The sequence below is a fragment of the Panulirus ornatus genome, chromosome 13 (assembly GCF_036320965.1).
Source record: "Panulirus ornatus isolate Po-2019 chromosome 13, ASM3632096v1, whole genome shotgun sequence".
Lineage (NCBI taxonomy): Eukaryota > Metazoa > Arthropoda > Malacostraca > Decapoda > Palinuridae > Panulirus > Panulirus ornatus.
In genome coordinates this window covers 55,207,435-55,232,434 of record NC_092236.1, presented here as the reverse complement: position 1 = coordinate 55,232,434, position 25,000 = coordinate 55,207,435, and the positions used below count along the sequence as shown (strand labels likewise).

Genomic DNA, 25,000 nt, shown 5'->3' with positions numbered 1-25,000 from the left:
AGTGATGACAATGCCGTGGTGAGCGTCACACGGGAGCTCAGTGCCGGCCTAGCAGCCTTGGGCCACGGACGACAGAGCGAGGTTTGCGACAGAACTTCACACCATGACAGGTACTGTAGTACACTCTAATCTATACTAGAAATACAGTAGGATGTAGGCTACTGTATCTTGCATGCATGTGGGTGGAACAAAGGGCGTAGAGAGATGAAGAAGGTCTGTTCTGACTATCATGTGTGTAAGAGATGTTTCCTTAATGTGTTTGTCCTTTGATGACCCCCATCTTCTGTGGTCTTCGCACACTGTGTCCATTGCCAAGGTCGCGGGGCGTGTATGTGTGTGTGTGAGTGTGCGTATGTGTGTGTGTGTGTGTGTGTGTGGATGTGTGTGTGTGTGTGTGTGTGGGTGTGTGTGTGTGGGTGTGTGGGTGTGGGTGTTGTGTATGAGGTGAGGAAGAGCTCCCCCTGCTGTAGTATGGTGAGGAGGAGTTGTGAACAGCATGCGGAGAGAGAGAGAGAGAGAGAGAGAGAGAGAGAGAGAGAGAGAGAGAGAGAGAGAGAGAGAGAGAGAGAGAGAGAGCGCCATTCCTCACGTACCATGCAAATATGCATGCATGCTTGTATATTTACATAACAGAGAGAGCCATTGTTTTGTTTTCGTATCATTAAAATGTGCAAGTATGAATGTATACATACATGAATTCATTTTGAATATACATATGCACAGTTGCCACGATTATGCCAATGGGGTTATTAGATACTTTAAATTCTATGCCATGAACAGCTATGTGTGTGTGTGTGTGTGTGTGTGTGTGTGGGAAGTCATGAACAGCTCAGAATTTCCAACGTGAATTTATCTATGAAGTGAGAATAAATGTTTCTGTGTAATGGTGCCTTTCGCTGTCTCCTCTTCCACAGACTCGACCTTCACCTTCGATCCTGAATGTTGGAGGGTAACCCCAGCCATGAGGGAGGCCTATGAGAAGAATGGCTATGTGCTGATCAGGTGAGCACGGAGGCCTTGTTTAGTTTACCTCGGCAAAAGATCATCCTAAAGATATGGGCAATGTGGAGGCAACAGCGAAGGACTTCTTCTTCTTCTTCGTCAGGTGGGTAGTGAGCCCAGGGAGCGTCTTCGTCAGGTCGGGGGATGAGGTCAGGGAACATCTTCGTCAGGTGGGTACTGAGGCCATAGGAAACACCCTCGTCAGGTGGGTAATGATGCTAAGGAACACCTTCGTCAGGTGGGTACTGAGCTCAGGGAACATCCTCTTCAGGTGGGTACTGAGCTCAGGGAACATCCTCGTCAGGTGGGTACTGAGATAAGGAAACATCTTCGTCAGGTGGGTACTGAGAACATATACAAGATATCCTCTTCTGCTTGAAAATGGGGCAAAAGTACATCTCTGTTAAATGGATTTTAGGGTAAGAAAACATCATTTCCTATTACCAATTACATGTTTTCCTCCCTTCTCTGATCGTCTACTGATATTCAACCATTGGTTCCTTCACTCGCCTTTCTTTTTCCCTTCCGTTTCCCCAAGAGAAACTCTTACATAATCCCCTAATGGCTTCCTAAAAACGATTCCTACAAAGGTCCTACAAATTTGCTGGAGGATTTCAGAATCTCATTCCTCCTTAAAGGTAAAGTCTTTTTTTTTTTGAACGTGTTTCCTTCTGCAGGCAGATGTTGAACCGGGAGGAGGTCGAGAAGGTAAGGGCGGCCCTGGAGAACCCCAAGGGCGTGAAGAGGTTTGCCTACAGCCTCAGTGACGGCAAGAACAGGACGAACAACCTCGTCTTGTGGAATCATCCTGGGGAGGACGTGACGGGTGTGCTGGCCAGGACGGAAAAAGTTGCTGGCACTGTGGAAAAGGTACTTCCCACTTCCACACACACACACACACACACAAGGTTAAGAGAAGGGGGCAACACGAGTGTAAGACTCTCTCCCCGTACCACACACAAACCTACACCATAAAGCACCACAAAACACATCAAGCATCCATACAACTATGACACCACACAACCACACAATATTCACGCCACACAACCACACAATATTCACGCCACACAACCACACTATATTCCGCCACACAGCCACACAATATTCACGCCACACAACCACACAATATTCACGCCACACAACCACACAATATTCACGCCATACAACCACACAATATTCACGCCACACAACCACACTATAATCACGCCACACAACCACACAATATTCACGCCACACAACCACACAATGTTCACGCCACATAACCACACAATGTTCACGCCACACAACCACACAATGTTCACGCCACATAACCACACAATAATCACGCCACACAACCACACAATATTCACGCCACATAACCACACAATATTCACGCCACACAACCACACAATATTCACGCCACATAACCATACAATATTCACGCCACACAACCATACAATATTAACGCCACACAACCATACAATATCCACGCCACACAACCATACAAACTTTTAAACTCGCTTACAAAATACACCATAAAACAAAACAAATTATACCTATAAAGCCAAAAAGCATAATGCAAGTACACATCATACAGGATACACCCACACAAACTACACCACACAAACTACACCACGCAAACTACGCTAATACAGTCACACAAACTACACCATACAAACACACTTAACCATACCACACTACGAAATGACGCGACAAACTCCCAAACTGTGTCTGAGGCGCGATTGGATTATCGATTCCAATAGACAGTAGTAGATGGTAGCAAGATCATCCCTCCCTTCCTCAATCAGTGGTCTACCTCGAGCAAATATAGAGAGCTATAGCTTCTGTTTACAAACAGGACATCCTAATTTAGCTGTACCCCATTGGCCTACCTCATGAGATCACTGTGGGATTAACGATAGGGATTTTTCCCTGACTTGAGTCTTTAAGGGGATGTTTTATCTTCCGCAGCTGCTGGGAGGGAGCGAGGTGTATCACTACCACACGAAGCTGATCATGAAGGAGGCCAAGACGGGCGGCACCTTCGTCTGGCACCAGGACTATGGGTGAGTGCTATGGAACCCTCAAAGCTTCCATGTTTACTCTTTCTCCCTCCCCTTCTGTGTCACTGTAAGGTCACGGGGCAACGGAGAGCAGGAACGCTGTGCCACCGTTTAACAGGGCCTTTGCCCTTTGCCACACAGACAACTGTGCCAGGGGGCAATAAGGTAACAGATGATGGGTAGGCATCTGAAGTTGTGTTTGACCACCGTGTTGTGAGTCTATGACATCTGGAGTGTGAGTGTTACACTGGCATACTCTTGGAACATTGTACCGTTGTGTTTCAAAGGTTGTACCGTTGTGTTTAAGGGGCGTACCGTCGTGTTCAAGGGGCGTACCGTCGTGTTCAAGGGTCGTACCGTCGTGTTCTAGGGTCGTACCGTCGTGTTCAAGGGTCGTAACATTATGTCTAATGATCGTACCGTCGTGCTTAAGGTCGTACCGTTTTCCTAAAGGGTTGTACCGTTTCTCTAAAGGGGTGTATCATCGTGTACCATCGTGTCCTAGGGATCGTACCGTCGTGCTCAAGGGGTGAGCTACGGTATACAAATATCATCATACCATTTTTCCTTTATAGATCTTTGAACCACGCCTCACCGACCCATAAATGATAGAATATATATATATATATATATATATATATATATATATATATATATATATATATATATATATATATATATATATATATATATATGTTTCTCGTATGTAATGGCCACATCACATATATAATTGCCAGACCCCTGGCTAACTCTATTTCAATATTCAGAGTGTTGCAAGAATATATAAAAAGAACACCATTATTCGAAATACATTTATGTATCAGAACAATGCCCTCGTATCATTTGGTTGTATAGGTATCATGAATTCAGTGCAGTCCCTTCTCGTTTATATTTTCGAAGTACAGCAAAAATATACGAACGCTGTGCCATTTTATGGGATCAAACTCCATATGCAAAGCCGGTTGTACGTGCAAATGCTATGACCAGCGTCGGGAAAGGCAATCTAATACTAGTAACTAGAGTATTTCAAAAGAATTACCTTCGAACAGTTGACGAACGTAATTGTTTAAGGACGAACGAGCGAGTGATTCGCTCGTTGTCAATGGTCGTTAAGGAAATGACTTGGTTGGGGGGGAAGGTCGACCATTCTCCCACCCTAGCCCCCTCTACATACACACACACAGACACACAGACACACACTTCCAAACCCTGTTTGACTTAATGGAGCAGTTTTACAGACACCAATTGATACAGTAACCATGTAATTGTTACAGTGGCTATGTTATTGTTAACAGTGGCTATGTAATGATTACAGTGACCATTGTAATTGTTACAGCGATTATATAAGTGTCAGTGGCTATTAATTCATGTTGAACGCTACAGCCAAGCAGGGACCCACAATACAATATCTGCACAGTGTTGTATCACACTCTCATGTACCTCCCTTCGTAACCAGTGATTAATCGACGGAGCGCGAACTCCGAAACGGCGTTCGAATATTAATCCCTCATCCCAAACTCGAAATAACCGATTGATTCGACATTAATCGATGTATAACACTGTCCTCCCCCCCCAAAAAATAGTGTCGATTAACAGGTTTCGACACATGTAATGGGTAATGATCATCCCAAAAAAACACCGTTCGACACATGTAATCTATAATAATCAGTGGGATATGAACCCCCCACAAAACACTGTTCGACACATGTAATCTATAATAATCAGCGGGATATGAACCCCCCACAAAACACTGTTCGACACATGTAATCTATAATAATCAGTGGGTTATGAACCCCCACAAAACACCGTTCGGTGCGTCACATGATAATCAGTTGAAATATGTAAATGAACGATGAATATATGATCAATGCTTACCTTACACCACCAACGTCCAGCGATGCTCCTCCTCCACACACACACACACACACACAGATGACAGCCATCAAACACGACTGACGAGAAATGTAGGTGTGTTGGAAGTCAACCACTTTTGCAAGAGCTTTCTAATTCATCACACTAGATTGATCGCTTTTATTATAAAACTTTCAGTTCCGATTAATCACACTAATTGATCGCCTTAAGAAACCGAAAACTTTCCAGTTAATCGCACTAGATTGATCACTTTAACAAGCTTTTTCAATTAATCACACTATACTGATCACTCTTAAATACTTTCCAATTAATCACGCTAGATTGATCACTTTTACAAGTTTTTCAGTTAATCACACTAGACTGATCACTTTTAAATACTTTCAAACTAATTAATTTTACAAACTTTCCAATTAATCACACTAAATTGATCACCTTTCCAAACTTTCCTATTAATCACGCTAGATTAATCAGTTTTACTGAATACTTTCCAATTAATCACACTAAATCACTTTTACAAACTGTTCAATTAATTACACTAAATTGATAACTTTCAAATTAATCACACTAAATGAATCAGTCAATAGACTTTCCAATTAATCACACTTTATTAATCACTTTTACGAATAAGCTTCCCAATTAATCACATTAATGACTCCGCAAAGTTTCCAATTGATCACAATCGATTTTACAAAAAAACTTTCCAATTAATCACACCAATGACTTTCACAAAGTTTGCAATTGATCACACTTATTCAATTTTACAAAAAAAAAAAGTTTCCAATGAATCACACTAGATTAATCACTTTTCCAAACTTTCCAATTAACAACACTAAAGCCAAGAAATATAGATATATTTTCTTAAGGCCTTTTGATATGTTCAAGCCATATTTCATGTTATAATATTTCAACCAATAAATATATACTTCACTATATATATATATATATATATATATATATATATATATATATACTTCACTACTTCAATAATGAACAGCGTTCAACACATGTAATCTATAATAATCAGTGGGATATGAACCCCCACAAAACACCGTTCGGTGCGTCACATGATAATCAGTTGAAATATGTAAATGAACGATGAATATATGATCAGTACTTACCTTACACCACCAACGTCCAGCGATGCTCCTCCTCCACACACACACACACACACACACAGATGACAGCCATCAAACACGACTGACGAGAAATGTAGGTGTGTTGGAAGTCAACCACTTTTGCGAGAGCTTTCTAATTCATCACACTAGATTGATCGCTTTTATAAACAACTTTCCGATTAATCACACTAGACTGATTGCTTTTATTAAAAACTTTCCGATTAACCACACTAGATTGATCGCTTTTATTAAAAACTTTTCGATTAATCACACTAGATTGATTGCTTTTATTAAAAACTTTCCGATTAATCACACTAGATTGATCGCTTTTACAAAAATCGTTGCTATCGGTCACACTAGATTGTTCGTTTTTGGAAAAGAATTCCAGTTAATCACACTAAATCAATAACTTTATAAACTTTTCAATTAATCACACTAAATGAATCACTTTTACAATGTTTCAGAGTATTTGCACCAAATTAATCATTTCTGCAAAAGAAAAAACTTCCAATTAATCACACTAAATCAATCACTTTTACAAAAAGCCTTACAATTAATCACACTAAATCAATCACTTTTACAAAAAGCCTTACAATTAATCACACTAAATTAGTCACTTTTACAGAAAGCCTTACAATTAATCACACTAAATTAGTCACTTTTACAGAAAGCCTTACAATTAATCACACTAAATTAGTCACTTTTACAAAAAAAATAATCCAATTAATCACACTAAAACTAAGAAGTAAAAGTATACTTCCTCCATGGCTTCGTTATCTTCAAAATAATTTTCATTATGTTACAATATTTTCACCAGGTATAGTTTACCAATCTATCGCTTGACTGACGATATATTCACCATGTGTAGTTCAACTGTCTATCGATTAAGAGATTATATTTTCACCCAGTTTTGTTCACCGATCATTGTGAAAATATATGTTGAAAGATAATCATTTGATCCTGTTTTCTAATTCTATATAAATGATGCAAATATTTGGATCTTCCTTCTCATTTACGTGCTCTTTGCACCGAATCATGAATCATTACTCACTGTTCGGTAAATGAGTGATTCGTGAGTATAGCCATGAGTAAATGAGTGATTCGTGAGTACAGCCATGAGTAAATGAGTGATTCGTGAGTACGGCCATGAGTAAATGAATGATTCGTGAGTACAGCCATGAGAAAATGAGTGATTCATGAGTACAGTCCATAAGAAAATAATTGATTCGTGAATACAGCTATGAGTAAATGAATGATTCGTGAGGACAGCCATGAGTAAATGAGTGATTCGTGAGTACAGCCATGAGTAAATGTACTCAGCTCTGGTGATATACCATGTACAAGGTAATTGATCACTTGTCATATCATATTGATCACTTACACTATAACATTAATCACGCACTAAGTCAATGATGATCAACGAGGACTTCTAAGTCTATGATCAACAATAACTTCTAAAAGTCTATCATTACGTATGAACACACACACACACACACACACACACACACTGTACTCACTGTACTCACACACACACTCACTGTACTCACTGTACTCACTGTACCAGACCGTCCGCCTCCTGCTGAAGCCTGAGGTAGAATGAGGTGTTTCACGTCCTGGTCAATGGGAGGAGCTAGTTAACGACCGTTTGAACCGTCGTGTTTACATTGTTACGCTGGGTATTAATGGGCGAATTGATAGTTTGCGGGAGTTTGCCTCGATTTCTGGCGTTATTACGGGGATATATATATATATATATATATATATATATATATATATATATATATATATATATATATATATATATATATATATATATATATATAGCCATTGCTACCCACAACATTCAACAGACAGACACAAGCAGAAGGAATAACATTATTCATAACACGTCCACCAACGACAACCAAAACCAGTCGTTATCAAATGCTTGAACAAGGACGTTATTCCCTTGGAAAACATGGTTCCATCATTTCCTCTCATCCACAGTTGGGGGAAAAAAGACGAACACAGAAAACGAGTAACGCAGGGTTGTGTGTTCTACAAGTCCGCCAACCAGCGAGACATTTCACAACCCTAGGTCTCTCTCCCTGGTTGTGGCTTGTAGGTTACAGTGGTAATGCGGAGAAGGGAGGGAGGTGGTGAGGTTGAGGAAGGTGAAGGGAGAGGGGAAAGTACGTATGGGGAGAGAGAGAGAGAGAGAGAGAGAGAGAGAGAGAGAGAGAGAGAGAGAGAGAGAGAGAGAGAGAGAGAGAGAGAGAGAAGGTTTCAGGTCTCTCAGGGCTCAAATTCCCCGAACATTATAAGACTCAACTGAGCTGAAACACGTGGTCTGATGATGCATGTTTCGTCGTCACCACATACACACACACACACACACACACACACACACACACACACACACACAAACACACAAACACTCATACACACGCCAGCCGAAGCTACGTACGTGTGTGTTTGTATGTGTGTGTGTGTGTATGTGTGTGTGTGTGTGTGTGTGTGTGTGTGTTTGACTATTTGTGTATTGAAGGGAGAGTCTTACACTCGTATTGCCCCGTCTCTTAACCTTGTATATTATGTACATTATGTGTATATATATGCACATATATACACATAAGCCTAAGCCAGGTACCCATTCATCGACCATCCCCGAAAGGGAGGATGAACACCTGGCGTAGGTGTGGGCTCGTTGCCACGCCCATGGCTCGAACCCAAGCGGTTCCGACCCAGGGCATGCCCATGCGTGATCCATGGTCAGTAACGCTATCCATATGTGTGTGTGTGTGTGTGTGTGTGTGTGTGTGTGTGTGTGTGCTGAATCGTACTTCCCAGATGGATAACAAAAGGACAATAAATGGTAAATATATGGATAATAAATACGTGATAAATAATATACATTTTCTCTCCCAGTTATTGGTACAAGAACGGCTGTCTCTTCCCCGACATGGCATCCGTTTTCATCCCGATAGACGACGCCACCAAAGAAAATGGGTGCTTGCAAGTGCTCAAAGGGTCACATAGATACGGACGCATCGACCACATAGATGTTGGTAACCAGCTGGGCGCTGACCCAGAGCGGGTTGACCAGGTGAGGCAGGAGGGACCTTCTTCTTCAGCTCGGTAGACTTGGTTTTGTCTTCCCTCCCTTGCAGGCCAAGAAGCTCCCTTAGTAACCTTCCCATTCCCCTACCTTGCAGGCCAAGAAGCCTTCACAGCTGACCCACCTATTCCCTCCCTGCAGGTCATGTCATCTCCCTTACTGATTCAACCATTCTCTCCCTGCAAGCCAATAACGTCCCCTTCCTTACGTACCATTCCCTCCCTGCAGGTCGTATAATCTCCCTTCCTGACCTTGCCATTCCCCTCCCTGCAGGCCAAGAAGCAGCTGGAACACGTGTACGTGGAGATGAAGGCTGGAGACATGCTCTTCTTCCACTGCAACCTCCTCCACACCTCCGACCAGAACTCCTCAGCCCTCCGTCGCTGGGTCTTCATCGTGTCCTTCAACAAGCGCTCCAACAACCCTTACAAGCAGCACCACCACCCTTGCTACACCCCTCTCAAAAAGGTATTCAACTCACATAGAGATCAGTTCAACTCACGTAGGAGGCTATCAGATCCCCTGGTTATCTGTATTTTCCTATTCACTCTGATTCTATACCTTGCCTGTGGTGGCTATCAAGATCTTTTTCTGGCTTTTCAGTTTTAAAGACATCTTCAGACTGTCTTAAAAAAAGAACAATGGCCATTCTAATTATAGCATCTGGTGAGAGGTACGTGGTTAGTGGGTTTGAGTTGAAGGCAGGCATGGACATATACTGTCCAGTACAATATATTGATATGGGAGAGGGACTTGTGGGCCCAAGTGGGCCCCAGAGAACCCCCAGAGGGTCCTCTTTCTTAAAAGACCTCCAACACAGAGTTTGAAACCACGTAGAAGAGGATGTAAAGATGTATTTACCATCATGATATCAGTGGTGCTGGCCACACAGCAGCCAGAATGGGGCAATAGCATTTTACAGGTGCAGAATGAAGCAGTCTGGTTATCTGTGTTTACTAACCAACGTAACAGTGAAATGTTAAGGTGTGTGACGCTGAGGTTTCTCTTTCCAGGTGGCTGACGCTGACCTGCTGGCTTGTCGGGAGGTGGAGAACCTGGAGGGCAAGTGGTTCATACAGGCCACTGATGACTTCTCCCTCCCTCGTCCATAACATCCACTAGAGAGCCTCCACTCCCTCCTCCTCCCTCGTCACAACATTCACTAGAGAGCCTCCACTTCCTCCTTCCCTCGCCACAACATCCACTAGAGAGCCTCCACTCCCTCCCTCCCTCGCCACAACATTCACTAGAGAGCCTCCACTTCCTCCCTCCCCTCGCCACAACATCCACTACAGTGCTTCCACCTCGTCCTCAATCCACATTCTCCATTAGCCCCGTCCACCTCACCCCCAAGCCACAGCCACCACCAATTCCTTCCACCTCGTCCTTAACCCATTCCCTCTACTAGCGTCCTCCACTCATATCTGCTTCTCCAACTCATCCCCAAGGCATCTTCCACCTACAACCACAACAAACTAACCCTCACTAACATCCTCCACCTCGCCCCACTACACTTTAACCTACTCCACATTCCACACAGGATAAACCCCCTCCCATCACTGAACTCCACATAAACAGCTAAAAAAAGAAGTAGATTGTCTTCTTAACCACATGACCTCTCTTCAGTGTGTAATGTTAAACTGCTGTTAAGGAAATAAAAAAAATCATCAAAAATAAGATCTTGTGGTGTTGTTTATGACGGAAATGAATTCCTCCATGGCAACACCCTGTTATGAATAGAGCTTGGATAAGATTAATTAACATGGGGTCAGTTGTTGCCCTTGAGTTTTTTTAGTGTTAACAATGACAGTATGATAAAAATAGATAAACAAAAGTTTTTATGAAATGAGGCATGTCACTTCGTCTGCATGTCTGTGTGTACGTGTGTATGCACGTGTGTGTGTACGTGTGTGTACGTGTGTGTGTGTGTGTGTGAGTGTGTGTGTGTGTGTGATACTTTGCTTGTGAACACACTCGTTTATACTTAAAACAAACGTACGCTCAGGTTCGATTCCTGAGCTGGGCAGTCGACCCACAGCCAACCCAGCTGTTCATCCTCCCTTTTTGGGAGCTGGTCGTTAAATGGGTACCTTCTTTCTATATATATATATATATATATATATATATATATATATATATATATATATATATATATATATATATATATATATATATATATATAAAACCATCATTAAATAAGAACTGTATGATGCATTTGCAACAGTTGTATGTTACGACGAACGGGAATGATGAGCAGCTGGAGGTTGGATGGTTGAAGATACACACACACACACACACACACACACACACACACACACACACACACAGGATCCCGCCAGGGAGATAACCGTTATCAGCTGAGTGTGTGGGTCCGTGAGAGACACAGCAGGCTGGAGATAAGAAGATAAGCATCCTTAGTCCTCATCCTCGTTGCTTTCCAGCTTCCCATTTTCTAATGGTGGTTCCCATCTTCTTCTTCTTCTTCTTCTTCTTCTTCTTCTTCTTCTTCCTCTTCTTCTTCTTCTTCTTCTTCTTCTTCTTCTTCTTCTTCTTCTTCTTCTTCTCTTCTTCTTCTTCTTCTTCTTCTTCTTCTTCTTCTCTTCTTCTTCTTCTTCTTCTTCTTCTTCTTCTTCTTCTTCTTCTTCTTGCTTGATAATTCTTGTAAGCACTCTTCTTATTTCTCCTCTTCCTCCTCTTCCTCCTCTCTCTTTTCCTCCTCCCCCTCCTCCTCCTCCTCTTCCTCCTCCTTCTCCTTCTCCTCCTCCTCCTCCTCCTTCGAGTGCCAGACAGTCAAGGTCAAAGATATGTTGGAAGACGCGGGCCTCTGTCAGGGAATGATGGTCCCTGTTGCTCTTACTGTTGCTGCCTCAGAGTTATCCGCTGCAAGGACAGCTGCTTGACGGAGGAGGTTGCAGGAGGGAGGTGTGGGAGGCGAGGGTGCGCGCTTGCATGGGTTTTCTGTTGAAGGAGGGGAGGTGCTTGTGGGAGGGTGTTGAAGGAGGTGGTTGGTGTTTGGTTGGTGGGATTTGATTAGGATCTGTTTCTTTTTTTATGGGGTTGTTGACGGGGTTGTAGGTGTGGGTGGGTGTTGACGGGGTTGTGGGTTTGGGTAGGTGTTGACGGGGTTTTGGGTTTGGGTGGGTGTTGACGGGGTTGTGGGTTTGGGTGGGTGTTGATGGGGCAATAAGTGTGGATGGGTGTTGAAGGAGGGGTGATTGTAGGATGGGGTTAGATGGAAGTGGGGTGTATACAAAGAGGGTCTTACTGTAGGGGTGTTTAGTGGAGGGGAGTTATTGGATGAGGGGGGGGAGGTGCAGCGTCCCCAGCAGGAGGGGGTGTTGGCTCCCTTGGGGCGTTGGATAGACTCTCTTGAAGGGGAGGAAGATACGATAGATAGAAGACGTTTAGGAAGAGATGCTTTGGAGGAAGATATGTATGAGGAAGACATGCTGGCGCAAGACAGGTTTGAGGAAGACATGTTGCAAGAAGATATAGATATGAGAAAGACATGATGGAAGGAGACATGTAAGAGGAAGACATATATGAGGAAGACATGATGGAGGACGACATATATGAGGTAGACATGATGGAGGTGGTCATAAAGGAGGGAGACACGTACGAAACCACACAACATTGATATATATTATCCAACACAAGAGGAATTAAGTTACGGTATACAGTCGTACAGAGGAGCAGTTGGGCCGAATAAGGTCATGATCATACTCATAAATCCAAGATCATGGCCCATAACCACACGAGAACCAAGGTTACATTTACGTGGTGCAAGACGATGCTAAACTCACATGTGATCATATATATATATATATATATATATATATATATATATATATATATATATATATATATATATATATATATATATATATATATATACAGAGAGAGAGAGAGAGAGAGAGAGAGAGAGAGAGAGAGAGAGAGAGAGAGAGAGAGAGAGAGAGAGAGAGAGAGAGAGAGAGAGAGAGAGAGAGAGAGAGAGAGAGAGAGAGAGATGAATACTTAGTCAAGCATATTCCCAAGTACTTATGAAAGTTAGTGATGCATTAAGCTCATCTCATTTAAGCAAACACTCAGTTGCACGCAACACACACACACACACACACACACACACACACACACACACACACACACACACACACACACACACACACACTCCTTGTCCTTGCCTCCTCCCCCACCCTCTCCCCCCCCACTATAAAACCCCCTCCTCCCTCCCCAGAGATCTCATGCCTCCCTCTCCCCAGATGGAGCCAGGGCAGGCTAGTCTAGCGGCAACAGTGATGCTGTTCATCTCGGGGTGAGGAGAGTGTGGACGAACGACTTGGCCAGCTCACGATTCTGATGTTGCATCATGGCAGAAGGTACTGTGAGGAGGAGGGCGAGTTGTGTATCCAGGCGTGGTTGGGCGTGAGTCTAGATGTGGGTGTGGAGTTTGAGATGGAATGGGGAGAAATAGATGAGTTCTATGGGTTTGAGATGGAATGGGGAGAAATAGATGAGTTCTAGGGGGTTTGGGATGGAATGGGGAGAAAAAGATGAGTTCGAGGGTGTTTGAGATGGAATGGGGAGAAACAGATGAGTTCTAGGGGGTTTGAGATGGAATGGGGAGGAATAGGTGAGTTCGAGGGTGTTTGAGATGGAATGGGGAGAAATAGGTGAGTTCTAGGCGGTTTGGGATGGAATGGGGAGGAATAGATGAGTTCGAGGGGGTTTGAGATGGAATGGGGAGAAATAGGTGAGTTCTAGGCGGTTTGAGATGGAATGGGGAGGAATAGGTGAGTTCTAGGTTTACCTGTGGGTTGCGAGTGACCTTATGATTTAGCTATGGATGGGAATGGGTCACAGCCTTGACCATGAGTAGGGAAATGGATCTAAGGTTAAGCCATGAGTAAGAATTGGGTCTGAGCTTTACCCATGAGTGAGGTCTGAGCTTGACCATGGGTGAGAATGAATCACATGTTATACCATGGGTAGGGATGGGTATCAGGACTATCCATGGGTAAGAATAGGTCACAGGTCAAGGTCCCTACGAGTCTGGCTCTGAAGTTTGACCCATACATTTGTGATCGTGAGGTCATAATTTTCAGGAGGAGAAAGGGGTAGTGCAGGGGTTGACATAACCCATTGGTCTGGATCCTGACTGATTGATGGGGTCATGGGTCTTGATGTGGGTGAACCATAGGTCATAAACATGGCCATTAGATAATGTGAATTAGGTGGGAATCATGACATGAGAAAAGCATGAATAATAACCCTAAGACATTGATTAACGTGATATATACATAAGTTTAGACATGATTATCCATGTCTTTTATACTTTCATGATTTGACATTGAAAAAAATACTATCCTTTCATGATTTGACATTGAAAAAAATATTTTCCTTTCATGATTTGACATTGAAAAAAATACTTTCCTTTCATGATTTGACATTGAAAAAAATACTTTCCTTTCATGATTTGACATTGAAAAAAATACTATCCTTTCATGATTTGACATTGAAAAAAAAATCGTTCTAAAAATTGTGATCTTTTTTACTATTTTCCTTTTGTTTTCAGATTCTGTCTTCACGTATGACCCTCTCGCTTGGACTGTCACGCCGGCCATGAAGGAAGCCTTCGACAAAAATGGATACATCCTCGTCAGGTGGGTACTGAGGCCATAGGAAACATCTTCGTCAGGTGGGTACTGAGGCCATAGAGAACATCTTCGTCAGGTGGGTACTGAGGCCATAGGAAACATCTTCTTCAGGTGGGTACTGAGGCCATAGAGAACATCTTCGTCAGGTGGGTACTGAGGCCATAGGAAACATCTTCGTCAGGTGGGTACTGAGGCCATAGGAAACATCTTCGTCAGGTGGGTACTGAGGCCATAGAGAACATCTTCGTCAGGTGGGTATTGCTGGGGTTAGAAAGCATCCATCATCGGCGTGTTGTACACAAATCATTCTTGTCGCGATCAAACACAAGAGCAAATTACACTTCAATTGTATTATGTTCCCCCTGTCCACCTCGCTCTCCTCGTAAAGGAATATTGATAAAAAAAATATGAAAAGGAAAAAACTCCACCGACTGATCCCCATAAGCTTAAGCTGTGTCGTAAAGCTTACATTAGTGGAAAGCTGGCTAATACCGGTCCCTCTCCTTTTTGACAAAATGATTTACAAACCATAACCATCTCTTGAGGGTTATGATCACTTAAACCTCTGCCACCATTCGAGTCAAACTATACTCATCGACTGGGAAATCCATCTAGTTTCCTGTGTGTGTGTGTGTGTGTGTGTGTGTCCAGCGTTACTATGTGAATGAAACACACGCCAGTGGAAAAAAGGTGGGAATATGGAGTTGGAAGCGTTTTAAATTTCGCCTGGGCTTCAAACGTTTCCTGCATAAGTTAGAGCCACAGTAACGTAGGGGAAAAAAAGAGGAATGGATCTGTTTTAGATTTCACCTCAACTTCAAACGTTTGTTGTGTGCGTTAAAGCCACACAAATAGAACGAACATGAGCTGGCAACGTTTCAAACCCTCATCCCAACTTGAAACGTTTGCTGTGTAAGTTAAATCCACATTACTGGAAAGGAACAGTCAATAAAAACGTTCACAACTGCATCTCATCCTCAAACGTTTTAGTTTGAAAGTAAAAAAAAAAAAACCTGTGTTAGAGGAAGAGAATGCTATAGTCGCCCCTTTTCCCCACCTCCCTTTTTCGCCTTCCCAGGGGCATGCTGACGCAGAAGGAGGTGCAGAAGGTGCGGCGAGCCGTGAGCAACAGCAAGGGCATCATGCGCTATGCCTTCGGGAGGCACGACGGCAACAGCAGACGCGTTATGCAGAGTATTTGGAACCATCCGGGACACGACCTGAGCGGGGTGTTGCCCAGGATACAGAGGGTGGCCGGCACCATAGAGCAGGTGAGGTAGATAAATAGATAGATAGATGGATAGGTAGATGGAGAGAGAGAGAGAGAGAGAGAGAGAGAGAGAGAGAGAGAGAGAGAGAGAGAGAGAGAGAGAGAGAGAGAGAGAAGAGAGAGAGACTCTGCGTGTGTGTGTGTGTGTGTGTGTGTGTGTGTGTCTCATACCCCCGACGAAATTGTTTTGCTCTGCTCATTCATATCTCGGGAACAGCTGTGAGGGAGGGAGGGAGGGTTACACGTGGAAGGATCTCATAAGGTCTCACCTCATATGAGCGTCCTCACTAACATCTGACACGTCAGAGGGGCTCCAATTCGTCAGGCCTGAGAACAGCCACTTACTTCCCATTACTTGTCACTCTGAAGGCTTATGAAGGCTTCTTTCTTTTCCGTTTTTCCTCCCTCGCTTTTCTTCTTTCTTTTTTTTTTTTTCATTTGTAGTTGTTATATTTGAGAGAGATGGAGAGGAGCGAGCAGACGTGTGTGCATATATATATATATATATATATATATATATATATATATATATATGATCACAATAAATATATTAACAACAATGTCATATTTCCATTATCACTGTAATCATACCTTAGCACATCGACGATCAGCCGTCTTTTGTTTACATGTCATCAGCTGACTTTTGTTTACATGTCGTCAGCTGACTTTTGTTTACATGTCGTCAGCTGATGGGAGGAGACGAGGTCTACCATTACCACAGTAAAGTTACCATGAAGGATGGCAAAACCGGAGGAGCGTTCGTCTGGCATCAAGATTATGGGTAAGCAGCTGTGGGCAGGTAAGTCTGTATTGCCTGTGGGCAGGTACTGTGGGCACTGGATCATTGAAGGGTCTGTGAGGAGTTGCGGTGGGCAGGTAAATCTGTATTGCCTGTGGGCAAATACTGTGAGCACCGGATCATTGAAGGGTATGTGAGTTGTTATGGGGCCTGTGCTCACTGCAGATCCTGTGGGTAGTTGCTGTAGGGCCTGTGCTCACTGGAGAGGCTGTGGGGAATGACTGTGGGTAATACTTCTGGACACTTTCACCGTGCAGTTTCTTCGGGCAGTGACATTTGGCACTGCCTCTATGCAGTGACGGAGGGTCAGGATAGATGACAGGGGCAGTGTTCGTGGCACCATAGCTGTGGTAAGTCGTTGTGAACAGTGGCCATACATGGTGACAAGGCACAGTAGCAGTGACTAGTGGCTTTACTCAGGGGTTATGAACAGTGACTGCTATGCAGAGTTCACTGGTGGAGGCAGTGAAGGAAGTATTCCCTAAAGAAATGTACTACACTTGCTATTCTGCCACCATCTCCTCAGTTGAGAAAAGGTTAAAGTCATTCTTGTAGATCTCACATGTCTTGGTACATTAAGAGAAGCGTTAAAGTCATTTGACAAAAGGATTTCATCAAACTTAACGCTGCGTGAGTTTATTAAAAAACGCTACCACTTTCTCCTCCTCCACAAAAAGATGGTTCAACCAGTGAGAAATGCTGGATCTCAATGGCATTTAAACCCATTTACTCAGAATCGGGTCTCACTTGTCTCCATAGAATCCACTTCAACTACGTCGGAAGCATATACCTCCATGTTCATAACACCACGTCTTTGTTACACGAACGATACCTCAATGTTCATAACACCACGTCTTTGTTACACGAACGATACCTCAATGTTCATAACACCACGTCTTTGTTCCACGAACGATAACTCCATGTTCATAACACCACGTCTTTGTTACACGAACGCTACCTCAATATTCATAACACCACGTCTTTGTTACACGAACGCTAAAGAACCTGTTTGGATTCCCTTCCAGGTACTGGTACAACAACAGCGTCATGTATCCGGATTTGGGCACCGTCTTCATCCCGATCGATGACTGCACACGCGAGAACGGTTGTCTGCAGATCCTACATGGCTCACACAGAATGGGGCGCATTGATCACATTAAGACTGGCGACCAGCTGGGTGCTGAGCCGGAGAGAGTGGAACATGTGAGAGATTCATATATACATGAATATATATGTATATGTCTGTGTGTGTATATATATGCGTACATTGAGATGTATAGGTATGTATATTTGCGTGTGTGGACGTGTATGTATATACATTTGTAAGTGGGTGGGTTGGGCCATTCTTTCGTCTGTTTCCTTGCGCTACCTCGCCAACGCGGGAGACAGCGGCAAAGCAAAATGATAAAAGAAAAATAATCATATAGATATATACATATATATGTATATATGTGCATATACATATACTATCCATTGCCCGAATTCATGAAACAACAATCATCCAAAAAAAAAAATATGTCTGAATAGGCTTGGTTTATTTTGTAACGTGATATAGGATGTATTTATATCATATAAAAATAATGTTAACGTATGTGCTTCTTTTTCGTGCCAATTACCCCAGGCAGAACATGGACTGCGGTTTGTTAACGAATCATTTACACCTGGGTAAATATATATTTTGCCTGAATTATAGAGAAAACACACACACACACACACACACACACACACACACACACGCGCACACACACACACACGCACACGCACACACACACACTCACATATATATATATATATATATATATATATATATATATATATATATATATATATATATATATATATATGCCCAGTGCCCCTCTTCACCTCACAGAGCACCAATATTCGTCTGTGTTTTCATGTACCGTTTGTATGAGTGTATTCCCCCCTCTCTCTCTCTCTCTCTCTCTCTCTCTCTCTCTCTCTCTCTCTCTCTCTCTCTCTCTCTCTCTCTCTCTCTCTCTCTCTCTCCCTCTAGGAGTAATCCTTCCCCGTGCGTGAGCACTGGCGACGAAAGACGAAGCCACCAACACACCTGGGCTCTGTAGTTGAGGCTTCCAATATACGTTAAGTTTACCGTGAAATTGTTCGTGTTTTGCGTCATCGCGTTACCTCCCCTTCAAACCCGGATACGAGATTCAGTACTGTATGTATGTATATATATATGTCTCCTCCTCCGCAGGCTAAGAAGGTTCTGCCTCACCTGTACGTGGAGATGAAGGCTGGAGACATGCTCTTCTTCCACTGCAACCTCCTCCACACCTCCGACCAGAACTCCTCAGACTTACGTCGCTGGGTCTTCATCTCATGCTTCAACAAGCGCTCCAACAACCCATACAAGGAGCATCACCACCCCTGCTACACCCCCATGAGCAAGGTACGACCATCCTTGTCTTTCACCACCCGAAATGGCCAAGGTACGACCCTTAGATTGTATAGAATACTAGCCATGACTAAGGTGTGACTTTCCCTCGTATAGAACACGATCATAGAGGTGTTACGGGTAATTATCATCAGGTCATGAGATGGTCGTGGTCTAGGAGCGACCTTTCCTGACCTTCTAAATGTAGACTGATGTATTGACCTCCCTTACTCTCCCCTATGACCAGGATAATCATACGTACAAGATATATAGTCCATGACTGACCCCTTTTTCCAATACACATTACCTTAGGGAAAGGGTTTTTTAAAAGGAAATTTAAATAAAAAGAAAAATCTTTGAAATAAAAATTAAAAATTTGGAAGGGGGGATTTTTATTTGTAAAAAGAAAAAAGTTAATATAAATAAGATTGGGTTTTGGAAATTTTAAAGTTTAAGTTTTAAAGGTGTAGTGTGGTTTGAAAAGGGTTGGAAAAAATTGGAAGGGAAAGAGAAAAAATTTTGGGGAAATTTGGGAAGGGTTAAAAGTAATGGGAAGGGTGAGATGGAATTTTTTTATTAAATAAAAAATTGGGTAGAGAAAATAAGGGGGAAGGGGGAGGGGTAATTAAGTTTAAAGGATTTTTAAGAAAAAGAGGAAAAGGGGGAGGGGGGGTTGTTTAAAAGTTCAATTTCCAAAGAAATCTCGCGCATTGGCTTTGCAAAAGGACTGAAGATCAGTGCTTGTCCTTCGTTCTTGGGCTGTGAAATGGGGGGGAAAGGGAGGTCCCTCGTCCCAAAACCCCCTTTGCCAACTGCAGTGACAGGGCGCCAGGAAAAAAAAAAAAAAAAAAAAAAAAAAAAAAAAAAAAAAAAAGGGAGGAAGTGGAGAGATTGGCAGACGCAGGAAGAGGTGAGGAAGAGAGAGGAGGAGAGGAGGAGGAGGTGGGGGCGATTTGCGAGCGGTGGCGTAGAAGAGAGAGAGAGAGAGAGAGAGAGAGAGAGAGAGAGAGAGAGAGAGAGAGAGAGAGAGAGAGAGAGAGAGAGAGAGATTTCTATACATTTCTCAACATTTCCTGTCCTTGACAGTACACCCTTAATCAAGAGCTATTAGTTGCTTTTCTCTCTATATATTTTTTTGGAAACTGAGTCTCACACTGTCTCTTGTATTACGTCTCACACTGACTCTTGTATTAAGTCTCACACTGTCTCTTGTATTACGTCTCACACTGTCTCTTGTATTACGTCTCACACTGTCTCTTGTATTACGTCTCACACTGTCTCTTGTATTACGTCTCACACTGTCTCTTGTATTAAGTCTCACACTGTCTCTTCTATCAAGTCTCACACTGTCTCTTGTATTAAGTCTCACACTGTCTCTTGTATTACGTCTCACACTGTCTCTTGTATTACGTCTCACACTGACTCTTGTATTAAGTCTCACACTGACTCTTGTATTAAGTCTCACACTGACTCTTGTATTAAGTCTCACACTGTCTCTTCTATCAAGTCTCACACTGTCTCTTGTATTAAGTCTCACACTGACTCTTGTATTACGTCTCACACTGACTCTTGTATTAAGTCTCACACTGTCTCTTCTATCAAGTCTCACACTGTCTCTTGTATTAAGTCTCACACTGACTCTTGTATTACGTCTCACACTGACTCTTGTATTAAGTCTCACACTGTCTCTTCTATCAAGTCTCACACTGTCTCTTGTATTAAGTCTCACACTGTCTCTTGTATTACGTCTCACACTGTCTCTTGTATTACGTCTCACACTGTCTCTTGTATTACGTCTCACACTGTCTCTTGTATTACGTCTCACACTGTCTCTTGTATTACGTCTCACACTGTCTCTTCTATCAAGTCTCACACTGTCTCTTGTATTACGTCTCACACTGTCTCTTGTATTACGTCTCACACTGTCTCTTGTATTACGTCTCACACTGTCTCTTGTTTTACGTCTCACACTGTCTCTTGCATTAAGTCTCACACTGTCTCTTGTATTAAGTCTCACACTGACTCTTGTATTACGTCTCACACTGTCTCTTGTATTACGTCTCACACTGTCTCTAGTATTAAGTCTCACGCTGTCTTTTGTATTAAGTCTCACACTGTCTCTTGTATTACGTCTCACACTGTCTCTTGTATTACGTCTCACACTGTCTCTTGTATTACGTCTCACACTGTCTCTTCTATCAAGTCTCACACTGTCTCTTGTATTACGTCTCACACTGTCTCTTGTATTACGTCTCACACTGTCTCTTGTATTACGTCTCACACTGTCTCTTGTATTACGTCTCACACTGTCTCTTGTATTACGTCTCACACTGTCTCTTGTATTACGTCTCACACTGTCTCTTGTATTACGTCTCACACTGTCTCTTGTATTACGTCTCACACTGTCTCTTGTATTACGTCTCACACTGTCTCTTGTATTAAGTCTCACACTATCTCTTGTATTAAGTCTCACACTGTCTCTTGCATTAAGTCTCACACTGTCTCTTGTATTACGTCTCACACTGTCTCTTGTATTACGTCTCACACTGTCTCTTGTATTACGTCTCACACTGTCTCTTCTATTACGTCTCACACTGTCTCTTGTATTACGTCTCACACTGTCTCTTATATTGACAGCTGCCTGATTCGTCCTTACTGGAGTGTAGCGAGGAGGAGAACCTGGAGGGCAAGTGGTTTATGCTAATTGAGGAAGACCATTCTGTTAACGGCACTAAGGTTCACTGAAGACCATGGTGATGTCTCTGCTTATCTCTCCACCGGATCAGATCACGAGAGATAAGCACCACATTACCCCTGATGATCACATGCCTTAATCATGCTAATCACTAGGATTACATGCATTAATCATGCTGATCACTAGGATTACATGCCTTAATCATGCTAATCACTAGGATTACATGCCTTAATCATGCTAATCACTAGGGTTACATGAATTAATCATGCTAATCACTAGGGTTACATGTCTTAAATCATGCTGATCACTAGGATTACATGTCTTAATCATGCTAATCACTAGGATTACATGAATTAATCATGCTGATCACTAGGATTACATGCCTTAATCATGCCAATCACTAAGATTACATGTCTTAAATCATGCTAATCACTAGGATTACATGAATTAATCATACTAATCACTAAGATTACATGAATTAATCATGCTAATCATTAGGATTACATGCATTAATCATGCTAATCACTAGGGTTACATGTCTTAATCATGCTAATCACTAGGATTACATGAATTAATCATACTAATCACTAGGATTACATGAATTAATCATGCTAATCATTAGGATTACATGCCTTAATCATGCTAATCACTAGGATTACATGTCTTAATCATGCTGATCACTAGGATTACATGCCTTAATCATGCCAATCACTAAGATTACATGTCTTAATCATGCTAATCACTTGGATTACATGTCTTAATCATGCTAATCACTGGGGTTACATGCATTAATCATGCTAATCACTAGGATTACATGTCTTAAATCATGCTAATCTCTAGGATTACATGCCTTAATCATGCTAATCACTAGGATTACATGCCTAATCATGCTAATCACTAGGATTACATGCCTTAATCATGCTAATCACTAGGATTACATGCCTTAATCATGCTAATCACTAGGATTACATGCCTTAATCATGCTAATCACTAGGATTACACGCCTTAATCATGCTAATCACTAGAATTACACGCCTTCATCATCCCAATCACTTGATGGCTTGGGAGACCACTGGTGATTATCACCAAAGGGTCTTCCTGTAATCATACTAATCATCGAATAATTTGACTTACTAGTAACTTTCAAGAATCGATGAGGATTATCACAAAGGTCTTGCGAATGATAATCACTGAACCTAAAATATTATCACAAAGCCATCGAAGATTATACCATCAAGGAACATAGGAATTTATCACCGATAACTGCGCGAGATTATCATCAGCAACCATGAGAAATTATCACCAGATGAACTGGAAATTATCATACAGTTATAATTCAAAAAAGGAATTTATTCTTATTATTGAGACTGTGTATGTAAGAGTTAGAATACTATACAGACTTGTGTATGTAAGAATTAGAATACAATATAGACTGTGTATGTAAGAATTAGAATACTATACAAACTGTGTATGTAAGAATTAGAATACTATACAGATTGTGTATGTAAGAATTAGAATACTATACAAACTGTGTATGTAAGAGTTAGAATACTATACAGACTGTGTATGTAAGAATTAGAATACAATATAGACTGTGTATGTAAGAATTAGAATACTATACAAACTGTGTATGTAAGAATTAGAATACTATACAGATTGTGTATGTAAGAATTAGAATACTATACAAACTGTGTATGTAAGAGTTAGAATACTATACAGACTTGTGTATGTAAGAATTAGAATACAATATAGACTGTGTATGTAAGAATTAGAATACTATACAAACTGTGTATGTAAGAATTAGAATACTATACAGATTGTGTATGTAAGAATTAGAATACTATACAAACTGTGTATGTAAGAGTTAGAATACTATACAGACTGTGTATGTAAGAATTAGAATACTATACAGATTGTGTATGTAAGAATTAGAATACTATACAGATTGTGTATGTAAGAATTAGAATACTATACAAACTGTGTATGTAAGAGTTAGAATACTATACAGACTGTGTATGTAAGAATTAGAATACTATACAGATTGTGTATGTAAGAATTAGAATACTATACAGATTGTGTATGTAAGAATTAGAATACTATACAAACTGTGTCTATAAGAATTAGAATACTATACAAACTGTGTCTATAAGAATTAGAATACTATATAAACGTGATTATGAACAGGATGTATAAGAAATTCACACGAAAATGACTGTAGAATGTATACCTATATTTGCATATACATATATAACACCACCACCATCTCTTTGAATAGAAGTCATCCAATGTCTGTAAATGAAGTAGTTCAGTTAATTACTGAAATGGTATTCGTGGAGACTGTCCAAAATCGACGAATGTTAAAAATGTTTTTTTTTTGGGTGTTAGATCTGGTTTTATGGTGTTGTATTGTGATAAGTTGTACTGAGTGTTGTTGGGTTATGATGGAATGTTCCATTGATTATAATAAAGAGTTTTATTGTTGGTTGTGTATGAGATTACTCTTGAGGTAGATACCCCAATGGCTTCACCGAAAGACAGACACACAGACACACACAGGCACACACACACACACACACACACACACACATATATATATATATATATATATATATATATATATATATACATATATATATATATTTCTATGAGTCCACGGGGAAAATGAGACGCGATAAGTTCCCAAGTGCACTTTCGTGTAATAATCACATCATCAGGGGAGACACAAGAGAGAGAGAGAGAGAGAGAGAGAGAGAGAGAGAGAGAGAGAGAGAGAGAGAGAGAGAGAGAGAGAGAGAGAGAGAGAGAGAGAGAGAGAGAGAGAGAGAGAGAGAGAGAGAGAGATTCCAGCTTCACCGAAACTCTTACGACCAACACACATTCCAGTATGAACGTGGCCATGTTATTCCACAAAGCGTCCGGACTAGTTAAGGGGGTTGGGGGGGGTTGTGTCCACAACCCCCAGCCCCCCCTAACCCACCCACCCACCCACCCTCCAGCCCACTATCCATTATTCATAACTTAACTCGGATTCTCATAACTCGGTGTGGAGGGAG

The 25,000-nt window shown here is 41.8% G+C and overlaps 2 protein-coding genes across 2 annotated transcripts in view; both read left to right on the top strand.

Annotated features, from left to right (window-relative positions):
• The window catches only part of LOC139752916 (L-proline trans-4-hydroxylase-like), a 10,838-nt gene extending 31 nt beyond the window's left edge, over positions 1–10,807 (top strand). Inside the window, exons 1-8 of the mRNA XM_071668973.1 lie at positions 1–110; positions 915–1,002; positions 1,680–1,872; positions 2,953–3,047; positions 8,939–9,116; positions 9,402–9,596; positions 10,142–10,235; positions 10,281–10,807. The exon at positions 1–110 is cut by the window's left edge and continues 31 nt beyond it. Coding sequence (XP_071525074.1) covers positions 104–110; positions 915–1,002; positions 1,680–1,872; positions 2,953–3,047; positions 8,939–9,116; positions 9,402–9,596; positions 10,142–10,235; positions 10,281–10,294 — 864 coding nt within the window. The 5' untranslated portion in view covers positions 1–103 and the 3' untranslated portion in view covers positions 10,295–10,807. The remainder of the gene's footprint in view (positions 111–914; positions 1,003–1,679; positions 1,873–2,952; positions 3,048–8,938; positions 9,117–9,401; positions 9,597–10,141; positions 10,236–10,280) is intronic.
• Positions 10,808–13,348: 2,541 nt separating this feature from the next.
• LOC139752915 (L-proline trans-4-hydroxylase-like) lies at positions 13,349–24,428 on the top strand. The gene is made up of 7 exons (XM_071668972.1): positions 13,349–13,507; positions 14,704–14,791; positions 15,864–16,056; positions 16,742–16,836; positions 17,880–18,057; positions 19,073–19,267; positions 21,890–24,428. The coding sequence occupies exons 1-7, from the start codon at positions 13,498–13,500 to the stop codon at positions 21,995–21,997; spliced, it is 867 nt and encodes a 288-aa protein (XP_071525073.1). The 5' UTR covers positions 13,349–13,497; the 3' UTR covers positions 21,998–24,428.
• The last annotated feature ends 572 nt before the right edge of the window (positions 24,429–25,000 follow it).